This window comes from Choloepus didactylus, chromosome 19 (genome assembly GCF_015220235.1).
Source record: "Choloepus didactylus isolate mChoDid1 chromosome 19, mChoDid1.pri, whole genome shotgun sequence".
In the NCBI taxonomy this organism is placed as follows: domain Eukaryota; kingdom Metazoa; phylum Chordata; class Mammalia; order Pilosa; family Megalonychidae; genus Choloepus; species Choloepus didactylus.
Genome location: NC_051325.1, coordinates 49,291,875 through 49,312,872, shown reverse-complemented (window position 1 = coordinate 49,312,872; position 20,998 = coordinate 49,291,875). Strand labels below are relative to the sequence as shown.

At 43.4% G+C, this 20,998-nt stretch overlaps 2 protein-coding genes across 5 annotated transcripts; both read right to left on the bottom strand.

Moving 5' to 3' along the window:
- Window positions 1-1,007: 1,007 nt before the first annotated feature.
- On the bottom strand, window positions 1,008-19,932 carry WFDC11 (WAP four-disulfide core domain 11). 4 transcript variants are annotated; one of them, XM_037811574.1, is made up of 4 exons: window positions 19,841-19,885; window positions 2,909-3,057; window positions 1,708-1,850; window positions 1,008-1,178 (listed from the first exon to the last, which is right to left on the bottom strand). In XM_037811574.1, the coding sequence occupies exons 2-4, from the start codon at window positions 3,021-3,023 to the stop codon at window positions 1,149-1,151; spliced, it is 288 nt and encodes a 95-aa protein (XP_037667502.1). In that variant the 5' UTR covers window positions 3,024-3,057; window positions 19,841-19,885; the 3' UTR covers window positions 1,008-1,148. The 4 variants fall into 4 exon arrangements, with proteins under 4 accessions (XP_037667502.1, XP_037667501.1, XP_037667500.1 ...); XM_037811573.1 differs by lacking the exons at window positions 1,008-1,178; window positions 19,841-19,885 and adding exons at window positions 15,706-15,823; window positions 16,232-16,319 and having other exon boundaries at window positions 1,610-1,850; window positions 2,909-3,011; XM_037811572.1 differs by lacking the exon at window positions 1,008-1,178 and having other exon boundaries at window positions 1,610-1,850; window positions 2,909-3,011; window positions 19,841-19,932.
- LOC119515534 (WAP four-disulfide core domain protein 10A-like) lies at window positions 16,847-18,177 on the bottom strand. Its single transcript, XM_037811577.1, has 2 exons — window positions 18,041-18,177; window positions 16,847-17,162 (listed from the first exon to the last, which is right to left on the bottom strand). The coding sequence occupies exons 1-2, from the start codon at window positions 18,129-18,131 to the stop codon at window positions 17,014-17,016; spliced, it is 240 nt and encodes a 79-aa protein (XP_037667505.1). The 5' UTR covers window positions 18,132-18,177; the 3' UTR covers window positions 16,847-17,013.
- Window positions 19,933-20,998: the final 1,066 nt, after the last annotated feature.

The window sequence follows — 20,998 nt, the reverse complement described above, 5'->3', positions numbered from 1 at the left end:
ATAGTTTTAAATATTGGCTACTTTTGTTTTCTTTTTGAAGATCTCAGATGATATATATTAAAAATTTTTCTTTGCCCATTTTCTTTATGAATTTTTTCTCTCTTATTATTTTTACTCTAGTATTTTTGGTCTCTTGGCTGTTTTCATTCCTTTTCTTAATGCCTTTTATACTTTAGTTAAACTTCTGTCTTGGGCATCTTGTAACATAATCTTTATTTTTAAGATGACTTTTACCTCTTTTTCCATTTTTTTAAATGGTCTGTCAATTCTCATTTTGTATCTCTGTTTTTTTGTCTATTTGTATGCTGAATTTAAAAATTTCGATTCAAGGTATTTTTTCCTATGTCAAATGTTTGCTTACAGATATTTAGTTAAATTTGTACTACCTTTTTTTCTTTTTTCTCCTTTGAGGTTTTTCTGGTGGGAGAATTTTTTGGTAGAATTGTTTTGATTTACATTTTTGTTTTCTTTAATAGCAGTTTTATATTGAAGTTTGCTACTTTTCTGCCTTCTTTGTAGCATTTTCTTTCACTAGATCAGCAATTAAAACTGTATGCTCAAATTGTTCTCACTTTGGCCTCTGTGAGCTCTTTCAGGTTGGCTCCTGTTTCCCTTGGATATTGCCCCATTATTTTGCTTTTGAGCCTTTCCTTACCTTCTGCCACAGAAGCCCAGGCTCATCTTGTATTTTCCATGTCCAATCCTAGAATCAGCTACTTCTCTAAGGTGCCATGGTCCTTTTATTTAAAAACCAGAATCTGGGCTCTAGGTGTGCTCTTTGCTGCTGGGTGTCAGTGCTTCTAGGACCTTTCAGCTGACAGATGTGCCAATTAGCCACAGTAAAATGGCTTGTGATAAGTAAATTTCTATTCTATGACGCCCCTGAGATTAGCCTATGAAGAGTTGGAAGCTTGCATACATGGTAGGAGGGAATGATGTTGTGAGTTGTCATAAGAGCAATCAAGGGTACCAGAATGGAGTGAAGGAAGCCAAGGCCCAATGCGGTTGAATGAGTTTATTTGTCAGTGATTTGCACCTGCTAAGCCCTCAATGTGAACAGACCAGTATTCCTGAAAGTGGCTGCACAGCACTGCTTTTAGACCTCTTAAACTTCTCCCAACCCACATGGGTAGTGGGCCAGTGGGAAGTTAGAGTGTTTGCAGACTTTGAAAGTTTTTCTGAAAGAGAAAAAGGTTGGGTGCTTAGAGACTTGGGAACTCTGAAAGCATGCATTCATTCTTAAGCTTAATAGCACTCAAACCGACCAGACCGTGGGACAGGAATACTTTATGTAACAACAGGGGTTGTCTACTTCTGAGTAGGGGAGTCTTGGTCTATCGAGGAAAGAAAGGTAGAAACTAGGCTTCTTTGGGCCTGGCTGAGCCAAACAGGTCCATGGAAAGGTTCTAACTATGTAGGTAGTGGCTAGAAATGTGAACAAAAGTTACTATGAGAACAAACTGTTGGATAATATAATGAGGAAAGCATTTGATTATATAGGAAAAGAAACAATGACTCCCAAGGGGAGATCTTGGTTTATTGGGCAGGGAATTGCTTTCCAGGTTTGGGGGCAGGGATACTTTTTCTTCTGCTATTTTTGTGCCTCAGAGTTGGGGTGCTGCAGTCCTCTGTTTAGGAGTAATAGCCTCTAAGAAGAGGATGAGAGTCAGTGAGGACACCCACCCAAGCACGTGTCTCCCAACTCACTTTATTTTTCCAACAGATGTTTCCACAGTAGGTCCAGCAGCAGCTGTAATTTCTGTTTTCACATTTAAAGTTTCTAGAGCACTTTCTGGTGCAGTCTGCAACTTTCGGCTCTCCCCAGCACTCCTCAAGTAAGTCTTCACCTTCTGAAATTGACATAAGATGGCAGAGGTTGACAGGGGATATGTAGTCAAGAGTAAGAGTTAGAAGCCTTTTGTAAGCTTAACAGCTTCTCCTAGAATCTGAGCCCCATCTCCCACTCAAGGTGTCTCTCTGCCTTATAAGAAAATCCTTTTCCTGAACCTCCTCAAATTCTAGCCATTGCATTTTTAAAAAATGCAGTTTTATTCATTTTCACACACCATACAAACCATCTGAAGTATACAATCACTTAGCCATTGCATTCTCTCTTACCCTACTGCATCTTCATTGTCTCTTTTGCATCTGCACTGGCCTCTTTGCCTTCTTCACCATCACAGGTCCTAATAGTTCTGCAGCCTCTGGACTCTCTATATCCCCAGCATTCATGCACCCCACCCCACCCCCAATAAAATCTTTTTATTAAAGAGAGATCTTAGGGCCTGAATATCCTCTAGCCACCTATTTCATAGTGTGGGAAACTAGGCCAGGGACAGTAAGGAACAGATTTTTTCTCCTTTTCTTTTCCCTTCCTCGCTGACCCTGCCTTTAATAATCCAGCCTCTTTTCAAATCCTTCACTCTCTCACCCAATTTTCTTGGCCCCTTCATTGATCTCATTTTGTTATCAAATGGTCTTAAACTTTACCTCACTAAGAACCCATCTCATGCCTCTTTTTTATCTTTTTTGCATTCAGAAAGATCCTGCCACTAAGTCTGAAGGTATGTTTTAAGAAATGCCCACTTGGTACTCATCCAAGTATACACAGCCAAGACACAAAGCTTTTGAAAATATGGGCAAGGTAGGGCAGCTGTGTATTGGTACCCAGTCCCATCCCCCCACATCATTGCTGGCACATGCTCTTTGCTACTTTCGAGGCTGGAAGAAGGAGCCATGAAGGACCTCAGCTTGGGGATTACTTAGGTCTCCCTGTATCAGATTCTCCAATGGGTGATCTGAGGAAGCTGGGTTCTGAGTCAGATGTGCCAGATACGGTACCCCTTCTCTTGTCCAGGAATGAGCCTGTCATCCCCTTCCTTCTTCCCCAACCCAGGCTACCACCTACTGCCATGTTTTCTCTTCATTTCTCCCAGCACAGACAGTAGCACCACACAGAGGCATGTTACGATCAGCGGCATCCAGGTCTTCCTTTTGCTGACCATCTGAGTCTGCAAAGACATGGGCAGGGAGATTTTTTTTCCTTCCCAATTGTTGCTAGAGATTGAGAGAGAGAAATAGGGAAAGAGAGATGTGAAGTGAGAGGATGTGCTTGTGAATTCCATTTCACTTTGTCTTTTAGTTATTTTTCCTTGCCCTCTGCCTGCCCAACAATATGCACATACCTAAGCTGAGCACTGGCTTTACCAAAAGGTATCTTCCCATCTCATGCCTCATGTCTTCCCTTTGCAGAAAAAAATATTTTGGAAATGTGTTGACTTCCCTTGATTAAAAGATAATTCACATTTGGGTTACAGAATTCTTAAAATGTAAAAAAGTACAAAGAAGGAAATGAAAAATTATAGTAATTCCATTATGTTTGTGTATGTTATTCTGTCTTTCATACGTGTGTATATATGATTATCAATTGTTTTTATAAAACTGAAAACATATCAGGCTTGCTGTGGTATTTCTTGACTTTTTATTTAAAAATGTGTAACAGGATATTAAAATGAAAGTTTTGGCTAAGACCTCTGAGCTGTGTGACAGATCAACCTGTAGAACTTGAGAGACAATGTGCCAAGAAGTGATTAAAGGATTTAAAATCTTACTCATTTTAAAGGTAGAAAATGGTCAAGAATTTGACATGCTTTGGAGGAGATTTTGGGGCAAAATTTCTTTAAAGAGAGCTGTAATATGGGTGGCTGGTACAGTCTCTTAATTCCAGGTCACTGGAAATGCTTTAAGGATACCTCTCATAAAGCTTTATATGTGCCCCAAGAGTTTGTGGGGTCACAGTTGACAGGTGTCTGAGTCACACCTGAGAATGCAAAAGGGTGGGAGGCTAACTGATGCAACCTGTGGTTGCAAGGAAGAGGCTGCAGTTTGCACTATGGAGTCTGATAGTTCAAAGGATGCAAGAAAGAACCAAGGTGGGCTTGTCTTTGTTGCAGTCCTGGCAGGCTGCCTGGAAGGGCTGTGAAACCTCAGCAGAAAGAAGCAAAAGGTGAACAGCCAAATGCTTAGGGGCTGGGGAAGTAGTCACAACAGACCAGCCAGAAAGGAGATGCATTCAGCCATGTCAAGAAAACCACAGGGGAGACACTTCCATCAACTGGGGTGGAAGAAGATTCAAAGAACCCCTGGAAGCCCCAACTAGAGAGTGAACTGTAAGCAATGCTAATCCCAGAAAGCGCAAAGCCAGCTTACAACAGCACCTGCCAAAGAGAGCTGTCCTGACCCCTTTCTCTCTTCTTCCCCTTCCACCTCCAAAATGGCAGTTAACCAGCTGAGGTAGGAACGGTGGGAACACAAGAAGAGGAAAGAGAGAGGAAAATGACCACTCTCTTCCCCAATTGCAGGTTTCTAGGTGTGGGGATTCCAGAGTTTTAATTTAAGCAGGATGTTTTGACTATTACATAGGACTAGATTTTTTAATAGTTTAAATTTGGGCAGTGTATTATAACCTAAGAGTGACTGGAAGTCAAGTCCTATAGCCAAGCTCTCATCCAGAAGCAGGAAAAGAACCAGCTCTGCTGAATACATTTAAAAGGGAAAAAGGACAAGCCTTTCAACACACTACCAGGGACACTCAGTTCCTTGGTCATTTTCCCAACAAACCAGTTACACATATCATTAACGTTTTCCCGTTCATCATAAGACATCCAAATATTTGGAATTTCTCTTGCTTAGGAAAACATGCCATTGAGAACTATCTTCAACTAAAATTGGTTAAATCAATTATTAGTTTGTAGATCTAGAAGTCCTGGATAAATGGTACCTGCCTATTTCAGGTTTGGAATAGTTGTTGCCATTTTTTTCTCCATTAAGATTGGTTTATTCTAAAAACAGGATATCCATCTTGTTGGACCATGGGAGGGACATTCTCTCCCATTTGTCAGTACACTGTGGACTGTTGGAGCAGTGTAGGACAGACAGCAGAGCATGAGCACGGGAGTCATCGGGACCTGGGCTTGAATCCCAACCCAAACCCAATTTAGCTTAGTACAAGTTATGTGATTGGCGAATCACACAACATGTCACAGCCTCGGTTTCCCCATCTGCAATATAGGAGTTATTTTAGTATCCACCTCATTGTGTTATTGCAAATTGAATATGTGAAGCACTAAGCTTAGGGCCTGGCACAGAGAATGTGCAAAATAAATGTTGGCTCAGAACCTCTTACCTCTTCCAGAGGGGTGACAGTTATTTAACCTCATTGACTTTGTTGAGGTTTAACTTTTTTCTTTTAATTACTTAACCTATTTGGAATTAATTCTGGTGAGTGATGTGAGGTTCATTCATTTATTCATCTGTCCTAAATTCATTCATTCCGCAAATATTTATACTAAGTGATTACCATACTTGAGGTACTATTCCAAAGCCCTAAGGATATGATAGTGAGCAAAGCAGACAAAAATCCCTGCTCTCATAAAGCGTTCTTTAGTCCAGGGGAAAGATAAATGAGATACATGAAGGAAATACATAATATGTTAGATGGAGATCAATGTTAAAGAGAAAATAAGAGAGGGTCTAGGACCTGGAATCTAGATTATGCAAAATAAACACTCATCAGCTCCCTGGTGGTGGGAGTTGGGGCCAGAAGGAGGTTATGTGCTGTTCAAATTCCCAGCCCTTTCCCTACCTCTCCCTCACTCCTAATCTGCTGCTTCACCTTCCTGAAGCCAAACAGAAAGGAAGAGAAAAGAATCGAGGACAAGGGAGAAGTTTGGATTCGATGAATTACACACAGTGGAGTAATTATCCCTTTCCCTGCAAGTAACCAATTCTTCCTGAAAGGTTTTAGTTTTGCTTCAGCTCTGTCAACCAAGCAGAAGAGAACCTGCATGTATTGGTTGAAATCCATTCAAATTCTTAAAAGCAGGCACAATACCTAGAGACATTTTAAAATGTGCAAACTCTCCAGAAAGGCTAAACTCATTCTCCTTTTGACTTACGTGAAGACTTAAAAATTAGAAAAATAAAATTTGAGGCACATGGATCATTAGATGGGTTGCCTTACCTTTTTTTTTGAAACTGTTATTACAAGAGGAAGAATAGTACAAAGAATATCTGTTTGTCATTTACCCAGATTTACCTATTTTAATAATTTATTCCATTTGCTTTATTTCTCTGTCTTTGTCTCTCATGTTTTGTTTGTTTGTTTTTTTTTTTGGAAGCATTTAAGAGTAAGTTTAATATATCATGGCCCTTTATTTCTAAATACTTCAGTGAGTATTGCTTGACAATAGGGGCTTTGTCTTACATGAACACAGTGCAGTTATCAACCTCATTAAATTTTACATTGATAAAATATCTACCATCTAAGTATTTCATTTTATCAATTCACCCAATAATGCGGTTTGTCTTTTATGACATTAACATTTTTGAAGAATACAGCCACCCCTTCCTTTTAATTAAATATAGCTCACTTCGGGTTTGCCAGAGATTTCTTTGTGGTTAGATCTAGGTTATGCATTCTCAATGAGAATACTATGTAGGCAATGTTGTATCCTTCTTGGGGTATCACGTGTGAAGACATAGTGTCCAGCTGGGCCGTCTTTATCTGTCTCCGTTTCTCCATTTGAACAAGGGCACCAATTTCTGCCACAGATGGAGGATGTTGGCATGATCTGGGGGTATGCTTTGGACAGGGACCCATCCAGGCAAGCCATGAAGGAAAGCTTTTGCCCCAGGACCCCAACCCCACATACCTGTGAATGTGTCTGTGTTGGAGGTGCTGGTAATTATTGAGCCAATGGCTCTTCTTTCTGGTCTTTAAGAACAGCGAAGTCCCTGCACAGGGGACGGACAATGGGCAGAACAAATTTCAGACTCAGAATTTAATCATGGTTCTGGGTGTGGCTGATGTGTTCTGCCCCATGCAAGACATAAATTGAGTACTTCCAGAACTTTGTCACTGAATTCCTATCCAGGGAGTACTTTTGTTTTTCCCTTTTTGCTGCAGGTAATAAAGGTAAGGGCAGAACACTGTGCACCTGTAAGAGCCTCCTTTCCCCACCATGTGGAGTTGGGGGGAGGATCTGTGTATCTATTTTTCTCTACCTTTTTTTAATAATAAATTTTATTTTGAAATAAGTTCAATCTTACAGGAACAGTTGTAAAAACAGTACAAACCCCATACATAGAACTCCATCATACCCCGACCCCCCTTGCCCGATACCCCGATCCATCACCTTTAAGATCCTGTCACGCTCCACCCTTCCCAGAGTCACAGCCCTGGAAACTGAAAATGACTGGGGCTTTCTCCATGGAGCCAAAAAAGAAACAGGTAGTCTCCTTCAGACCCAGTCCAAGGCAACCCTCCGGCTCTCCCAGATACCAGTCATATTAGATAAGCAGACCAAGGAAAATGTAGGTTTCAACAATTCTGTAAGGGAGTGATGTCATCAACATGGTGACATAAACAGCTACTGAGAACTCCTCTACAGAGATTCAACCAAAAAAAAGGACAACTCTGAATTGTTTGAAACTTGGGAGGAGGATAAAAGCTGGAGAAAGACCCTGCAGATGCCAAATTAAAGAAAGAGAAGAAATATCAGGTAGGAATATTACATCACAGATGAGCAAGCCAGTCCTCTCCCCTCCCTCCACTCAGTCTCCACATGGGATAGGCACAGAATTAGCAGATGGGAGCCCTCCCACCAGAGACATAAATTTTTAAATCTCTCAGAGCAGTGAGAGATACCCCCAGTTTGAAGACCCAGGGGATAGGGGAGGACTTTTCAAGGCCCAGATCAGTGAGAGACAAAGACACTGAGAAAACACAGACAGAGATTGTTTCCAGCCCTGGGTCTGAAAGACGTTCCCCCACCAGTGATGGAAGCAGCAGCTGGCAGCCATTTCCTTGCCTTGGGGATGGCTGAATTACTGTGCCAGCTGAGGGAGTACTATGCCACAGGTGTAGCCCCCACATTTAGCCAGATTTTGGCTGACAAGTTGAGGGTTTAGGAATCCCACAGTTTGAGCTAATCTGTAAGCAACCTGTGCTTGGAGGCAAAGCAGCCTCTGAGGATGATTGTTACTGAACAGTGCCATCTGCTGGACAGTGTAGAAAGTGCAAGGGAAACAGAACACCACTGAAAGCTAGCACATCTTTGTTACCACACACAGTGAACTGGCTCAAGTGCCCAGTGCCTACATCCCATCCCTGTAGCAGCCCATGGTGGGTGCGGGACTTGGGGGAAGACTGGGGGGAAAAGCCAGTCTGACAATTGGCCAGCAAGAGAAACAAAGAAATAAGGAGATCAAAGAAAACCAACAACAAAACCCAAGGCAAAAGAGAGAAAACAACCTCCAGAGTAAACCAATCAAGGAAATCAGAGCCTAGACAGTAAAATATCATGAGCCACACCTAACACCAACTGAGATTCAAGAGGTGAAACAACTAATTAAACATATTCAAACAAATCTTGTAAATCAAATCAAAGAGTTGAAAGAAAATATGTCAAAAAAGATGAAGGATATAAAAAAAGATCCTGAGTGATGTTAAGGAAGAATTTGTAAGCTTGAAAAAGCAAACAGCAGAACTTAAGGGAATGAAAGGCACAATGGAAGAGAGGAAAAACACAATGCAGACATACAACAGCAGACTTGGAGTGGCAGAAGAAAGGATTACTGAACTGAAGGACAGGACATCTGAAATCCTACACATAAAAGGACAGCTAGATATCACTACTGACATTTGATTTATTCCAGGCAAAAGGCAAAGAAGAGTTCATTAAAGTTGCTTGTTATTTTCTAATAATTTTCAGCATACTCTTCTTCTTAAGTAAAAATATATAATAAATTTGCAGGCACATTTATTTATTTATCAGCATTAACCTAAACTGTCTAATTTATCTCTATTACAAACACTGAAATAATAAAACTATATGAAAAAAAAAAAAGATCCTGTCACACCACTGTCTCTTTCCCTCCCTCTTTCCCTCCCTCTCTCCCTCCCTAACATCCATCATCTATTGCTCTGTCCTCTGAACATATGAGAGCAAGCTGCACATATCTCTGAACAAACAATATGATTCACATATACCTTTCCCATGGACAAGAACATTATTTTATGCAATCTCATTAAACGCAGCTAAGAAGTTCAAGAAATTCAACATTGATACAAAGCTTACATTCTATATTTCCTTTTTTTTTTTTTTTCTTGTGTCCCATCTGTGTCCCTTTGAGCCTCCTCTCCTCCGACCTCAGATCCCTTCCAGGATCATCCTTGGCATTTAATTGTCATCTATTTAGACTGTCTTTTTTTTTTCAATTGTGGAAACATATATACAGCCTAAATCTTCCTATTCCACTCCTCCCTAGCATTCCCTTAGTGGGATTAATCACATATAGAATGTTGCAATGCTATCACCTTCCGACCATCCATTTCTAGAAGCTTCCCTTCAACCCCAACAAAAACCCCTACTCTCATTTCTTAACTCTCCATTGCCCCTTCCCCCACTTCTTGGAACCCATACTCTACTTTTCATCTCTTTGGTCATATTCTCTGATACCTTGTGTTTACCATGGGGCTTAAATTTAACCTCTTAAATCTATAACCATCTTGTTTTTCTTTGATACCAACTTAACTTCAACAGGACACATAAACTGTGTTCCTATACTCCTCCATTTCCCCAACCTTTATGTAGTTCTTGTCAGGAATTACATATTTTACATTGAGTCCAAAACCACCGGTTTATCATTACAGTTTATGTATTTTAGATCCTGTAGGAAGTAAATAGTGGAGTTATAAATCAACAATACAGTAGTATTGGTCTTTATATTTACCATGTGATCTTTACTGGAAATCTTTATTTCTTCATGTGGTTGCAGTCAATTGTTTAGTGTCCCTTCCTTTCAGCCTGCTTAGGACTGATCTACTGGTGATGAAGTTCCTCAGCTTTTGATTGTCCGGGAATGTTTTCATCTCCCCCTCACTTTTATCCTTCAGGTGTTTCTGAGTTCTCCAAGTCTCTGATGGTTATTGACTCCTATTTGTATTCCATTGTGGTCAGAGAATGTGCTTTGAACAAATTCATTTTTTTATTTTTTATTTTATTGAGGTTTGTTTTTACATCCCCGCATACAGTCCATTCTGGAGAAAGATCCGTGATCACTAGTAAGAACGTGTGTCCCAGTGACCTGGGATGTAATATTCTATATATGTCTGTTAAAAGTCTCTATATTTCTCTCTCATTTCTTTGTTTCTCTGTCGGTAGGGCTCGCTTTATATCTGAAGTAGGGCAGGTCTTTTATTAGCAAACTCTCTCAGCATTTGTTTGTCTGTGAAAAATTTAAGCTCTCCCTCAAATTTGAAGGAGAGTTTTGCTGGATAAAGTATTCTTGGTTGGAAATTTTACTCTCTCACAATTTTAAATATGTCATGCCACTGCCTTGTTGCCTCCATGGTGGCCGCTGAGTAGTCACTACTTAGTCTTATGTTGTTTCCTTTGTATGTGGTGAATTGCTTTTCTCTTGCTGCTTTTAGAACTTGCTCCTTCTCTTCAGTATTTGAGAGTCTGAACAGAATATGTCTTGGAGTGGGTTTGTCTGAGTTTATTCTATTGGAGTTAGCTGGGCAATTATGCTTTGTGTATTTATATTGTGTAGAAGGTTTGGGAAGTTTTCCCCAACAATTTCTTTGAATACTCTTTCTAGACCTTTACCCTTCTCTTCCTCTTCTGGGACACCAATGAGTCTTAAATTTTGACCTTTATTTTATCTATCATATCCCTGAGATCCATTTCAATTTTTTCAATTTTTTTCCCCATTCTTTCTTTTGTTCTTTCATTTTCTGTTCTGTGGTCCTCGAGGAGGCTGAGTTGTTGTTCAACTTCCTCTAATCTTGTATTATGAGTATCCAGAGTCTTTTTAATTTCGCCTACAGTTTCTTTTATTTCCATAAGATCTTCTATTTTTTTATTTACTCTTGCAATATCTTCTTTATGCTCTTCTAGGGTCTTCTTTATGTCTTTTATATTCTGTGCCATGCTCTTCTTCAAGTCTTTTATATCCCGTGCCATGCTCTCATTGTCTGTCTGTAGTTCTTTGATTAATTCGCCAGGAACTGTGTGTCTTAGGATCTTTTGATTTGAGTGTTTGGGTTTGGGTTCTCCATGTCATCTGGTTTTATCATATGCTTTAAGATTTTCTGTTGTTTTTGACCTCTTGGCATTTGCTTTACTTGATCTTTAATTTGTTAGAATTGCAGCTTCGTGACATACACTTTCTCTAACTAACCAGCAGATGGCGACCGTGAGTCACTTATTCCCCTCAAGTCAGTTCTCCCCAACTTTGTGGTGTGTGGGGATCTGATTCCTGTGGGGTCCAATTGGTGCACTTAATTTGGGTGTGTTGTCGGTGCCGTCTGCCCTCAGTGAGGGGCGTGTGCCTGAGCGGTTAGGGAGGAAGGGCAGGTTTAATAATCAAACCTCCTAGGTGTTCCCAGAGATTTAAGGCTGTTCTCCACCGCTGACACAAAAGTCCTTGGTATTGATGTAGGTTCCCTGGGATTTCCGAGCAGATCCTCCCTCCCTGCTGTGCTTTTCCAGGACCTCTGCTGAGGGGGGGAGGGCCGAGCCACGTCACAAGTGAGCACCGGCCTCCAGGGAAGCCCTGGGCCGCCGGGCTGTGTAGGGGCGTTCCCAGCCCACTTCAAAGATGGTTGAATGGGACACGTTAACTTCCCCCTTTCCGCACAGTTCCGCTCTCCCAGCTCCGGGACGATCAGCTGTGGGTGTATTCAAGGCCACTGTCCACCGCCGATACTGTGTCTTGTGAGTGGTGCTGCGGGAAAGACTCCCTGTCGGGCTGGGTTTCTTGGCTCGGCTCTGTGCTGTGTGCTCGGCCTTGGGCAGGAGCAGCCCCACCCGCTGGGGAGACGGCTGCAAGTCGTGCGTCTCCACTTTGCTCCCCTGGGCCCGAAACAATCAGCAGTGGGTGTGGGAAGGGGTATCCTCCACCCCAGACACTGAGGCATTAGTCCAGACCGCTCCTGTCTTATCTGCAGCTGTTCTCAGGCTTCTTTTTTTTAAAAAAACGCCAACCCACCGTTTCCCCACAGCACAGCGTGGCCGAGGGATTCAGCCTACTCACTCACTCATTTCAGAATGCAGACTCCTGGTTTCACAAAACGCACGTTCCCTGTGGCTTACTTGTCCGGCTGGTGCTACTCTGGAAGTGTTGTTCTGGGTCCTTTCTGTTTTTTTATCTAGTGTTTTCCACGGAGGTGATTTTTCTCCGTCTCACCTAGTCGCCATCTCAGGTTCCTCCTTTTCTCTACCTTTTGTGTGATCTTTGTCAAGACCCTTCCCTCTGTATATTAATTCTCTGTTGTCAGCATCAGCCTTGTTATTGATTTTTTTGTGGCCTTTGTGCCAGTGAAAAGAGAGATCTCTACCAAGAGAGCTTAGAAAAGGTCATGTAACATGATGTGATGGTTAGGTTCATGTGTCAACGCAGCCAGATGATAGTGCCCAGTTGTCTGATCAAGCAAGCACTGGCCTAACCATTACTGCAAGGACATCTGTGGCTTGTCAATAAACCAGAAAGCTGGTTGAAATCAGTTGAAGACTTTTAAGGGAGAAGAGAGAGAACCTTCACTTCTTCAGCCAGACACCCAGCTTCTCCTGGGGAAGTCACTGAAGACCCTCATTGGAGTGCCAGCTCACAGCTTACCCTATGGAATTTCTCCTCTTCAGCTAGCCAGCCTCTCCTGGGGTGTTCATTAAAGAACTTCATTGGAGTTGCCAGCTCGCTGCTTGCCCTACAGAATTTGGACTCATGCATTCCCACAGTTGGGTGAGACACTTTTATAAAATCTCATATTTATAGATATCTCCCGCTGATTCTGTTTCCTTGGAGAACCCTGACAAACACTAATACTAATATTTAAACATGGACTTAATCTGGATTAAAATCCTGGTTCCCAGTTACTTTGGGTGAGATATTAATCCTCTCTGCACCTCAATTTCCTCATTTGTAGGTGGTTAATGAGCAACCCCTCATAGGGTTGCTGTAAGGATTCCATGAGTTATCATGCATTAAGTGCATAGAGCCAGTGTCTGCCATATGTAGTGTAATGTTATGTTTGAAAAACAAATGAATGAAGCCCTACCCAACTAAGTATCCCAAATCACCCAGTTTAACACCAAACAAATCACAAACCTGGGATAGGAGGATAAAAGAGTTGAAGAGGGTTGTTAAAGTTTGCTAATGCTGCCATTATGCAAAATACCATAAATGGATTGGCTTTTATAAAGGGGATTTATTTGGTTACAAGTTTACAGTCCTAAGGGCATAAAAGTGTCCAAACTATGGCATCAATAAGAGGGTACCTTCACTGCAGAAAAACCAATGGCATCCAGAACACCTCTGTTACTTGGGAAGGCATGTGGCTGGTGTCTTCTGGTCCTTTGCTCACAGGTTGCATTTCAGAATGGCTTTCTCCAAAATGTCTTTGACCTTCTGTCTCTCTTAGTTTCTCTCAGCTCGCTTCTTCGTTCTCCTGGGGTGTTTCTTTCTAAGCATCCAAGAGGCCTCTCTTAGCTTCTCCAGGGCAAACTCTGGGCTTCATCTCTTAGCTTAGCATCTCCAAACATCCTTCTGTCTGCATCTCCAAGATCTCCAAGCATCAGCAAGCATCTGGATCTGTGTCACCTCTTATCTTCTCTCTTAAACACTCCAGTGAACTAATCAAGACCCATCCTGAATGTGTGGGATCCACAAGCTCCATAAAAATAATTTAATCTGATATTCCACCCTAATCAACAGACTAATCAGTCTGCCCCCCACCAAGATTGCATTAAAGAATATGGCTTTTCTGGGGGACTTAATATATCCAAACCAACATAAGAGCAAAAGGAAAGCTGTATTCCAGTGTGGGAAGTCCAAGATTTTGGCTGTGGGAACAGGAATGTTTTCTGCAGTGAAAGGAGATGCTCACACAGGAACATTTTTCTCCCACTTTTTTTTTTTTTAGGTCCAATGAGGAGAGAGAAGTAGAGATGAGGCTCCCTGACACCTGGATGAGGAGGATAAATGTGCAAAGAGTGAGGGGACAGAGAAATCTGCTGGGGATCTAGGCACAAAGAAGAAGGACAGCAAGTGTTGGGCTGTAATTGTTGCAGCAAAAGGACAGGTAAGTTGGCAGACAGACCTGGGCTTGTGTCTTGGTTTATTTGGGAGGGATACTATGCTTAGATGCTCTATCTCATGGAACAGGGACCAGGAAGAAGTGGGACATCACAGCCCATAGGTACATGTTATTCAGGGTTTTTAAGGCTGATGATTATAACACCCCCCAAGTCCCACTGGAACTTGGTCCATTAGAGAGCTGCTTCATGCTCAATACTAATTTAATGAGATTGGGCCGCAACACCAGGCTCTTCTCCCAAGTGGCGACTTGGTGACTCAGGCTTGTTCCACCTTATGACACCATCTTCAACATGTGGAGTCCACAACTGATGTGGAAGAAGAAAAGAAAGTGAGGAGCAACATGCAAGGGTTATTATAGTCAGACCCGACATGGTCTTCATCAGTTCCACCCATACTGTATTGACCAGAACCCAGAACCCAGAGAATGTTTCCCAGGTAAAATAACATATAAAATTTAGTATTGGGAGTGGTATTAGGAAGCAAATTTCAAAGTAGGATCTGGAATAACTGCTGGCCACCTGGCAATGAACATCCCATCTGATGGTAGGTAGAGCTGCAATAACCCTTGCTATGTAATAGTAGTGCAAGTGTTAAAACTGGCAGGAATGCAACCCCCTTGTTGAAGTGGCAGGGGGAGAGGGTTATGGGGACCAGGTAATAAATTTTGCTCTGGGTCTGGTCCATAGTTCATCCGTTGGGCCCTCCCAGTAGTATTTTCAGGTCCCTGCATATAAAATTGAGTGATCATACTTAGGAGGAGGTATAAATTTCACATTGGTTCCATGGTATGTGGGAGAAATCAAGTGGAAGCCTCTGAAACTGCCCTCCCTGGATAGGACAGTAGCTCAAAGACAATACTACATCTCAGGTGGAACGCCAATAAATTAAGACCAAAGGACGTTGGGATGGTGCTCCCATTATATCCACACTTAAACTCACCAGTTTGGCCTCTATAAAAACCAAACAGATCTGGAGGATGACAGTGGACTCCTGCAAATTCAACCAAGTCATAGTAATCTCAATTGCATCTGATGTACCAGATGTGATATCTTTGCTAGAGCATATGACATCCACTCAGGTACATGGCATTTGGCCACTGATATGGAAATATATTCACTGCCTCCCATATTAGTTAAGAGGACCTCAAGCAGTTAGTTTTCTTTCACATGGGACAGATTGGGTAGGGCCAGCAGAAATCCATAATAAGACAGATCAGATATCCTAGTATTCGTACAAAGAGAGCAAGAAAGTGTAGGTAGTAAGTATGAAGTTTCATGAACTCAACAACTTGGGTTCTCATTTATGTAGCCACTGCCACTGCTAAATGTCCAACCTGCCAAGAACAGAATCTACTGATGTGTCCTTGACACAGCACTGTCCCTTGAGGAGTTCAACCAGCCCTTTGGTAGCAAGTTGAATACATTGGACTCCTTCCATTCTGGATGTGGCATGATTCAACACATATTTTGGATATGGGTTTGACTTTCCTGCCCACAAGGCCTCAGGAGCATCATGATCTGAATGTTTGTTACTGCCACTTACCTCCAATGATGTTGGTGTTACTAGTTGATCATGATCTCGTTCCCAAGACCCATTTGTCCAACGGAAGTTTTTGGCAGAGGTAGAGGAGAACCTCAACACCCAGAGCTCAATGATGATTCTGCGGGGATCAAGGGTCCAGTCTGATGGAGGCAGGTTTCCTCGTCTGATGCCTCCTTCATGTACGGTCCCCCAGGAAGCTCTGAACTAGAGGATGACTATGGGCGTGGTCTACCTGCTGAGCCCAGAAGCACTTAGAGGAGTTGTGGTTGGAAAGAGTGGAAGGGAGTCTGTGTCCCAGTGATTAATTCCTGCTGGCTCACCACGGGACCATGGGCAAGATACACAGCTGCCCTGTGCTAAGTGCACCTTAGCAGCATCGGCATAGACCATCTGTTCTCCCACCCCGTGGCTGTCCTCTGGGCTCAAAGGATGAGAATGAGACCACAGGGAAGAGGACTCGGGAAAGGTAGAGGTGGCTAATCTAATGGACAGCACGCAGTTTACACCCCAAGGCAGGTGCACCCACCTTGGTGGATGATGGAGACCTGTGGGTTACTGCAGGCCCTCATCTGCAGGTCTCTGGTCCGGGCATGGTGGAGGTGAAGTGTGCAAACTGAAGGAGTCCAGAGGAAACATCTTCCTCAAGCTGCCTTATGTCCTCTCACTTGGTTTGGGCCTGGGGCATAGGACAGGATTCCCCTGGGGTTCATTTTCCTCATTGTAAAGGGACAATAATCTCTAGCTCACCAACTCACAAGGAGACGGGGTGGGGTGGGCCGAGCTGTGGACAGGAAAGCAGCCCTTGGGGGCTCCCACTGCACACCCCACGTTCTACCTCCACTGATCTCACACCTGATCTGGCCTTTCTGATGCCAGGGTTGGGAACGTTCTCCTCGGTGTTTAGAAATGCCACCCACTAGCGGGCTCTCCCCTGGGAGAGCTGGTCCAGTGAGCAGAACAACAAGGCAGCTGAGCCTCCCGGGGCCTGGCAGGGTGCGTGGGCCCAGGGAGGGAGGGCGGGGGAGCATGACCGGGAGTGGGAGATCTGGACCTGGCACAAGAAGGGCCCAGTGTGGGTGCTGCGACTGGGTTGTCAACGAGCACAGGGAGTGGGAGCAAAAGAGGCAGCGTCCCTGGGTGTTTGCACTGGTTTATTTGACAGAGACGAGTAGCGCAGGCGGCGAGGAGGGTGGCATTCCTGGGCCAGGGTGTGTGTGTGGTCCTCGTGCTTCCGTGGAGGGGCCTGGTCTCTGCTGGAGGGCGGGAAGGAGCAAGGAGGCGCAGCTGGCCGGCCTCCCACCCACCCTCTCACAGGAGGCTCATGCAAACGTTCCCGCAGTAGGTAGAACAGCATATGTTATTTGCTTGACATTCTTTGTCAACTGTACATTGGCGTTTGCACATATATATATTAGTCCTCTTCTCACAGACTTTGATTTCTAGGGCGTGCTGTGGTTCTGCAAAGGGGCAGGAGGCAGGATGAATGGAACCAGGCCCCTAGAACCCCCTTCTCAAGCCTGGCAGCCTCCTGCAACAGTCCAGATCCCAGATGCACTAACGATGTGCCTGACTTTTCAGGACGCTCCCTTCATGCCCCTCACCAAACCCTGGTGATTGGTAAGACCTTAAATCCCATGAGCACCCCCCCCCCCCCAGCCCTCAATCGACCTCCCACTGCCGGGGTCTATGCGACTCTCTGCACACACCTGCAGCCAGGACCCTGTCTCCCCTATTGCTCCTGGCCTTCCTGAAGCCCCCCTTGGAGCTGCACTCTGACCCTGAGAACAAAGAAGCCTGAGAGACCTTCCAAACCCTCTCCCACCCTCCAGAATTTGCAAGTGCCTCTGTGTCCTCTCATCCCAGGTTCTGTCTCCTTTTTTCCTGCCAGGAAAATGTCACTTCCATTAGTTCTCCTCCCGCCACCCCATCCTGGTCCCTCTGATGATAACTTTAACTTGGCCCTGTACACCCCACGTTTTCCTTGCCCATGTCCTCTTTTTCTACACCCACTCCCACTTCTGTATATGCTTATTCTTCCCCTATATGCATAAATCAAGGCATAGCAACTCTTTTCCCATCTGATCCTCAGCTCGGGGGCACCTTCCGCTAGCCTGTGGCCCATTCATCGCTGGAGTTCTGGAAGGAGGATCAGAAGCCGCGGGCTGCCCCGTCCTCCCCGGCCGGGAGAGGGGGCTGGCGGGCCACAGCTGGGGGGCCCCGAGTCTCCACGGCGCCGGGCTCAGAGCTCCACTTGCCGACAGGGACCAAGTCCCAGGTCCTCTTCAGACCGGCCACAGCCCCTCCTGCCCTCCCGGTCCCTCCCGCCACCACCTACTCTGCGCTCTCCTGCGGTCGCGGGGCCCTCCCTGGGCCTGCAGCAGCAGCACACAGAGCAGCAGGACGGGCAGCAGGGCCCGGGGCGCCATGAGTCTGACCAGAGCAGGCGGCCTCTAAGGCTAGCCAGAAAGTCACTGCGCTCTCCTGGGGCAGCTGGGTGTGGAGAGGGAAGGAGAGAAAAGGAGAGCGGACAGCCCGGTGCCTCGCTGCCTCCGCCGGCGAGCCAGGGCACAGCAAGCAGTCCCTGTTTCCTCTTTCCTCCTCTCTGCCGGCCCCTTGCCCTGTCCTTTGCCAGGTGGGACTTGGGCTCCTCCAAGGGACAACCCCTCCTCTCCCATAACAAATCCTCTCCTTTTGCTAAAGGAATTTTTATTTCCTGGAAGGTGTCATTTACTTTTCTCTAATTACAAGAGAATTTACACAGAAGAGAAAAGAGAATAATATGAAAAAATTCTTTTTAGAAAGGATGATATTCCTGATACATAGAATTAACCCGGGTCTCATTTTATTATGTATTCTAGTTTCTTCACATACTTAATAGAAACAATCCTTTGTTTTCTTACGTTTGAATCACCTGTAATTTGTTACTTTCCTTCTCCATCCCTCTTCAATCATGCAAATATTTCTTAACACCTGATTTTCCATATTTGCACAGCTGTACTTCAAAATATGTCCCTACATCAAGAATTTGTGAGTACCAATTGCTAATACGTTAAAAATGTCATTTTAGCATTTTCCTTCATGAATCCTTGATTATTTTTTCAAACTAAAGTGTATGGGGAGGAATTTTTTAATGCAATTTTACTGAGACATAGTCACATAACATACTATCATCCAAAGTATACAATCTGTTGTTCACAATATTATCATAATTGTGCATCAATCACCACAGTCAATCTTTGACCATTTTCATTATTCCAAAAAATAAAATAAGGATTAAAAAAAAAGAACATCCAAAACATCCCATTCCCCTCCCCCCATTGTTCATTTATTTTTAAATAGTTTTATTGAGATATATTCACACACCCTACAGTCATCCACAGTGTAGAATCAATTATTCACAGCACTATCATACAGTTGTGTGCTCATCACCAGACTCAATTTTTGAAACTTTTCCTTACTCTAAAATAAAAATAAAAGCAAAAAAGAACACCCCAAGCTCTCCATCCCCTCCATCCCACCCTATTCTTCATCTAATTTTTTCCCCATTTTTCCACTCATCTGTTATGGGGAGGAATTTGTGGGCCAAAGACTACATAGTTATTCATATGTACATACATACATACATATATACATATATAGATAGAGAGAGGGAGAGAATAGTGAGACAGAGAGAGAGAGTCAATTTAGTGTTCAAATAAACTGGTTTTTCTTTGCTGAGGATTAGTGCACTAATTTCTTCTGATCCTGCAAACTCTAGAGAATAAATGGGGAGCTATTAGGCTAGAAGCAGCCCACGATTGCCTGAAATGAATTTCGCTAGCACAGGAATGTTCATAGGTTTTAAGTTCAGACAGATGTGGTGTGTAGTCCACACTCCAGTATTCACCAGCTTTGTAAGACTGGCAAAATCCCATAACCTCTACAGACCCAGTGGACCCACTTTAAGGAATGGAACCAGATTATCTTAGCACCTCAGCTGCGAGGATGAAAAACGATGGCCTGTGCAATGACCGTCAGGGTGCCTGGCACACAGTAGGTGCTCACTGTAGGGTATTTTCTTCTCCCCAATCTTGTTTGCCACCCACACATAGCAAGCCCCTGGGGATCAGAACAGCTTGTGCATTTCTTCACTCACTCTGTGTGTGGTGGAAGAACCAGCCACTGGAACAGGGATCCTGGAAGTGAGTCAAACCTTCTGGCCTGGGAGTCAGGAGACTTATGTGCTCATCCAAGCTGATCCGCTGACTCTGTGTTATCTGGTGGCAGAATTGGAACTAGAAAGCAGAACTGAAACCAGCCAGCCCAAGCACTGATACAGACTGTCTCTTGCAAAATGTGGCAAAGTTATTTTGGTTTTATAGGATGAGGAGGTGAGTTCTTTTTCCCATCCCCTTGAGATTGTGAGACAGTGACTCTACATCTTCCTTCTATTTAAATTATTTCATCCTGTCAATGGTCTCTACTTCCTACTTACTTGCTGACCCCTTCTGGTCCCTCTGTCTTGTTTCTTTCTCATCTGCCTCCTCTTCTCTCCTTTCTCCATCTCAGTGACTCTGGGAAGAGTGCCACAACCATCTTCCATTTTAACATTTTCACTTGAGGTGGACTGTACTGGACGTCCTATCCAAACACTCTTCTTAACTTTCCATCACTAGCCTTTCTTTGGGGACCAAACTCTTTTTAAAATATAAATACCTGTAGTAACCAGTCTCTAGGATTCATGGAGAACTCAGGAATGGAGACTGTGGGTGCAGACAGCAAAACAAACTTACAGCCTTAGAAGAAAAACTATGGCCAAGTTATGGGATTTTTAAAAGTGTGTGTGTGTGTGTATATATCCATTCCTCTAGGACTTTATTTTGTATTGGAGATATTAACCAATACAATTAAACAAGAGAAAATACAGCATTAGAATAAGAAAAAAATAAGTCAGCCTATTGCTATGTCAGATGACTAGAATATAAATTCAAAAATTATACATTTCCATATCATTTTAAAAAACCAAGCCCCTTGGAATAAATATAACATAGACATGCAAGATCTCTATAGGGAAAAATTATAAAATTTTATGATAGATGAGAGGCATAACCTGATCAAGATTAGGAAGTCTTACTATTTTAAAGCTGTCAGCACCCTGCACTGTACTTTTTTCTAAAATCAGTGTAGTGCCAACCAAAAGAGGAATCTGATTTTGGAAATCCTTGAAGGGAGCTAATTGCATTTTTCCTTGACATGTGGGTTGAGGGACTAACTAGATGATGTCAGGGGACCCTTCTGTGCAGAATTTCCACCA

What these genes read in the sequence shown, in the direction of transcription:
- WFDC11 (XM_037811571.1), bottom strand. Translation starts at nt 3,023, where the DNA reads ATGTCTTTGCAGACTCAGATGGTCAGCAAAAGGAAGACCTGGATGCCG. An exon ending in AATGAAGAGAAAACATGGCA is followed by an intron (nt 1,851 to 2,908) that starts GTAGGTGGTAGC and finishes TGTCAATTTCAG; the next exon opens with AAGGTGAAGACTTACTTGAG.
- LOC119515534 (XM_037811577.1), bottom strand. Translation starts at nt 18,131, where the DNA reads ATGGCGCCCCGGGCCCTGCTGCCCGTCCTGCTGCTCTGTGTGCTGCTG. An exon ending in CGACCGCAGGAGAGCGCAGA is followed by an intron (nt 17,163 to 18,040) that starts GTAGGTGGTGGC and finishes GCCCCTTTGCAG; the next exon opens with AACCACAGCACGCCCTAGAA.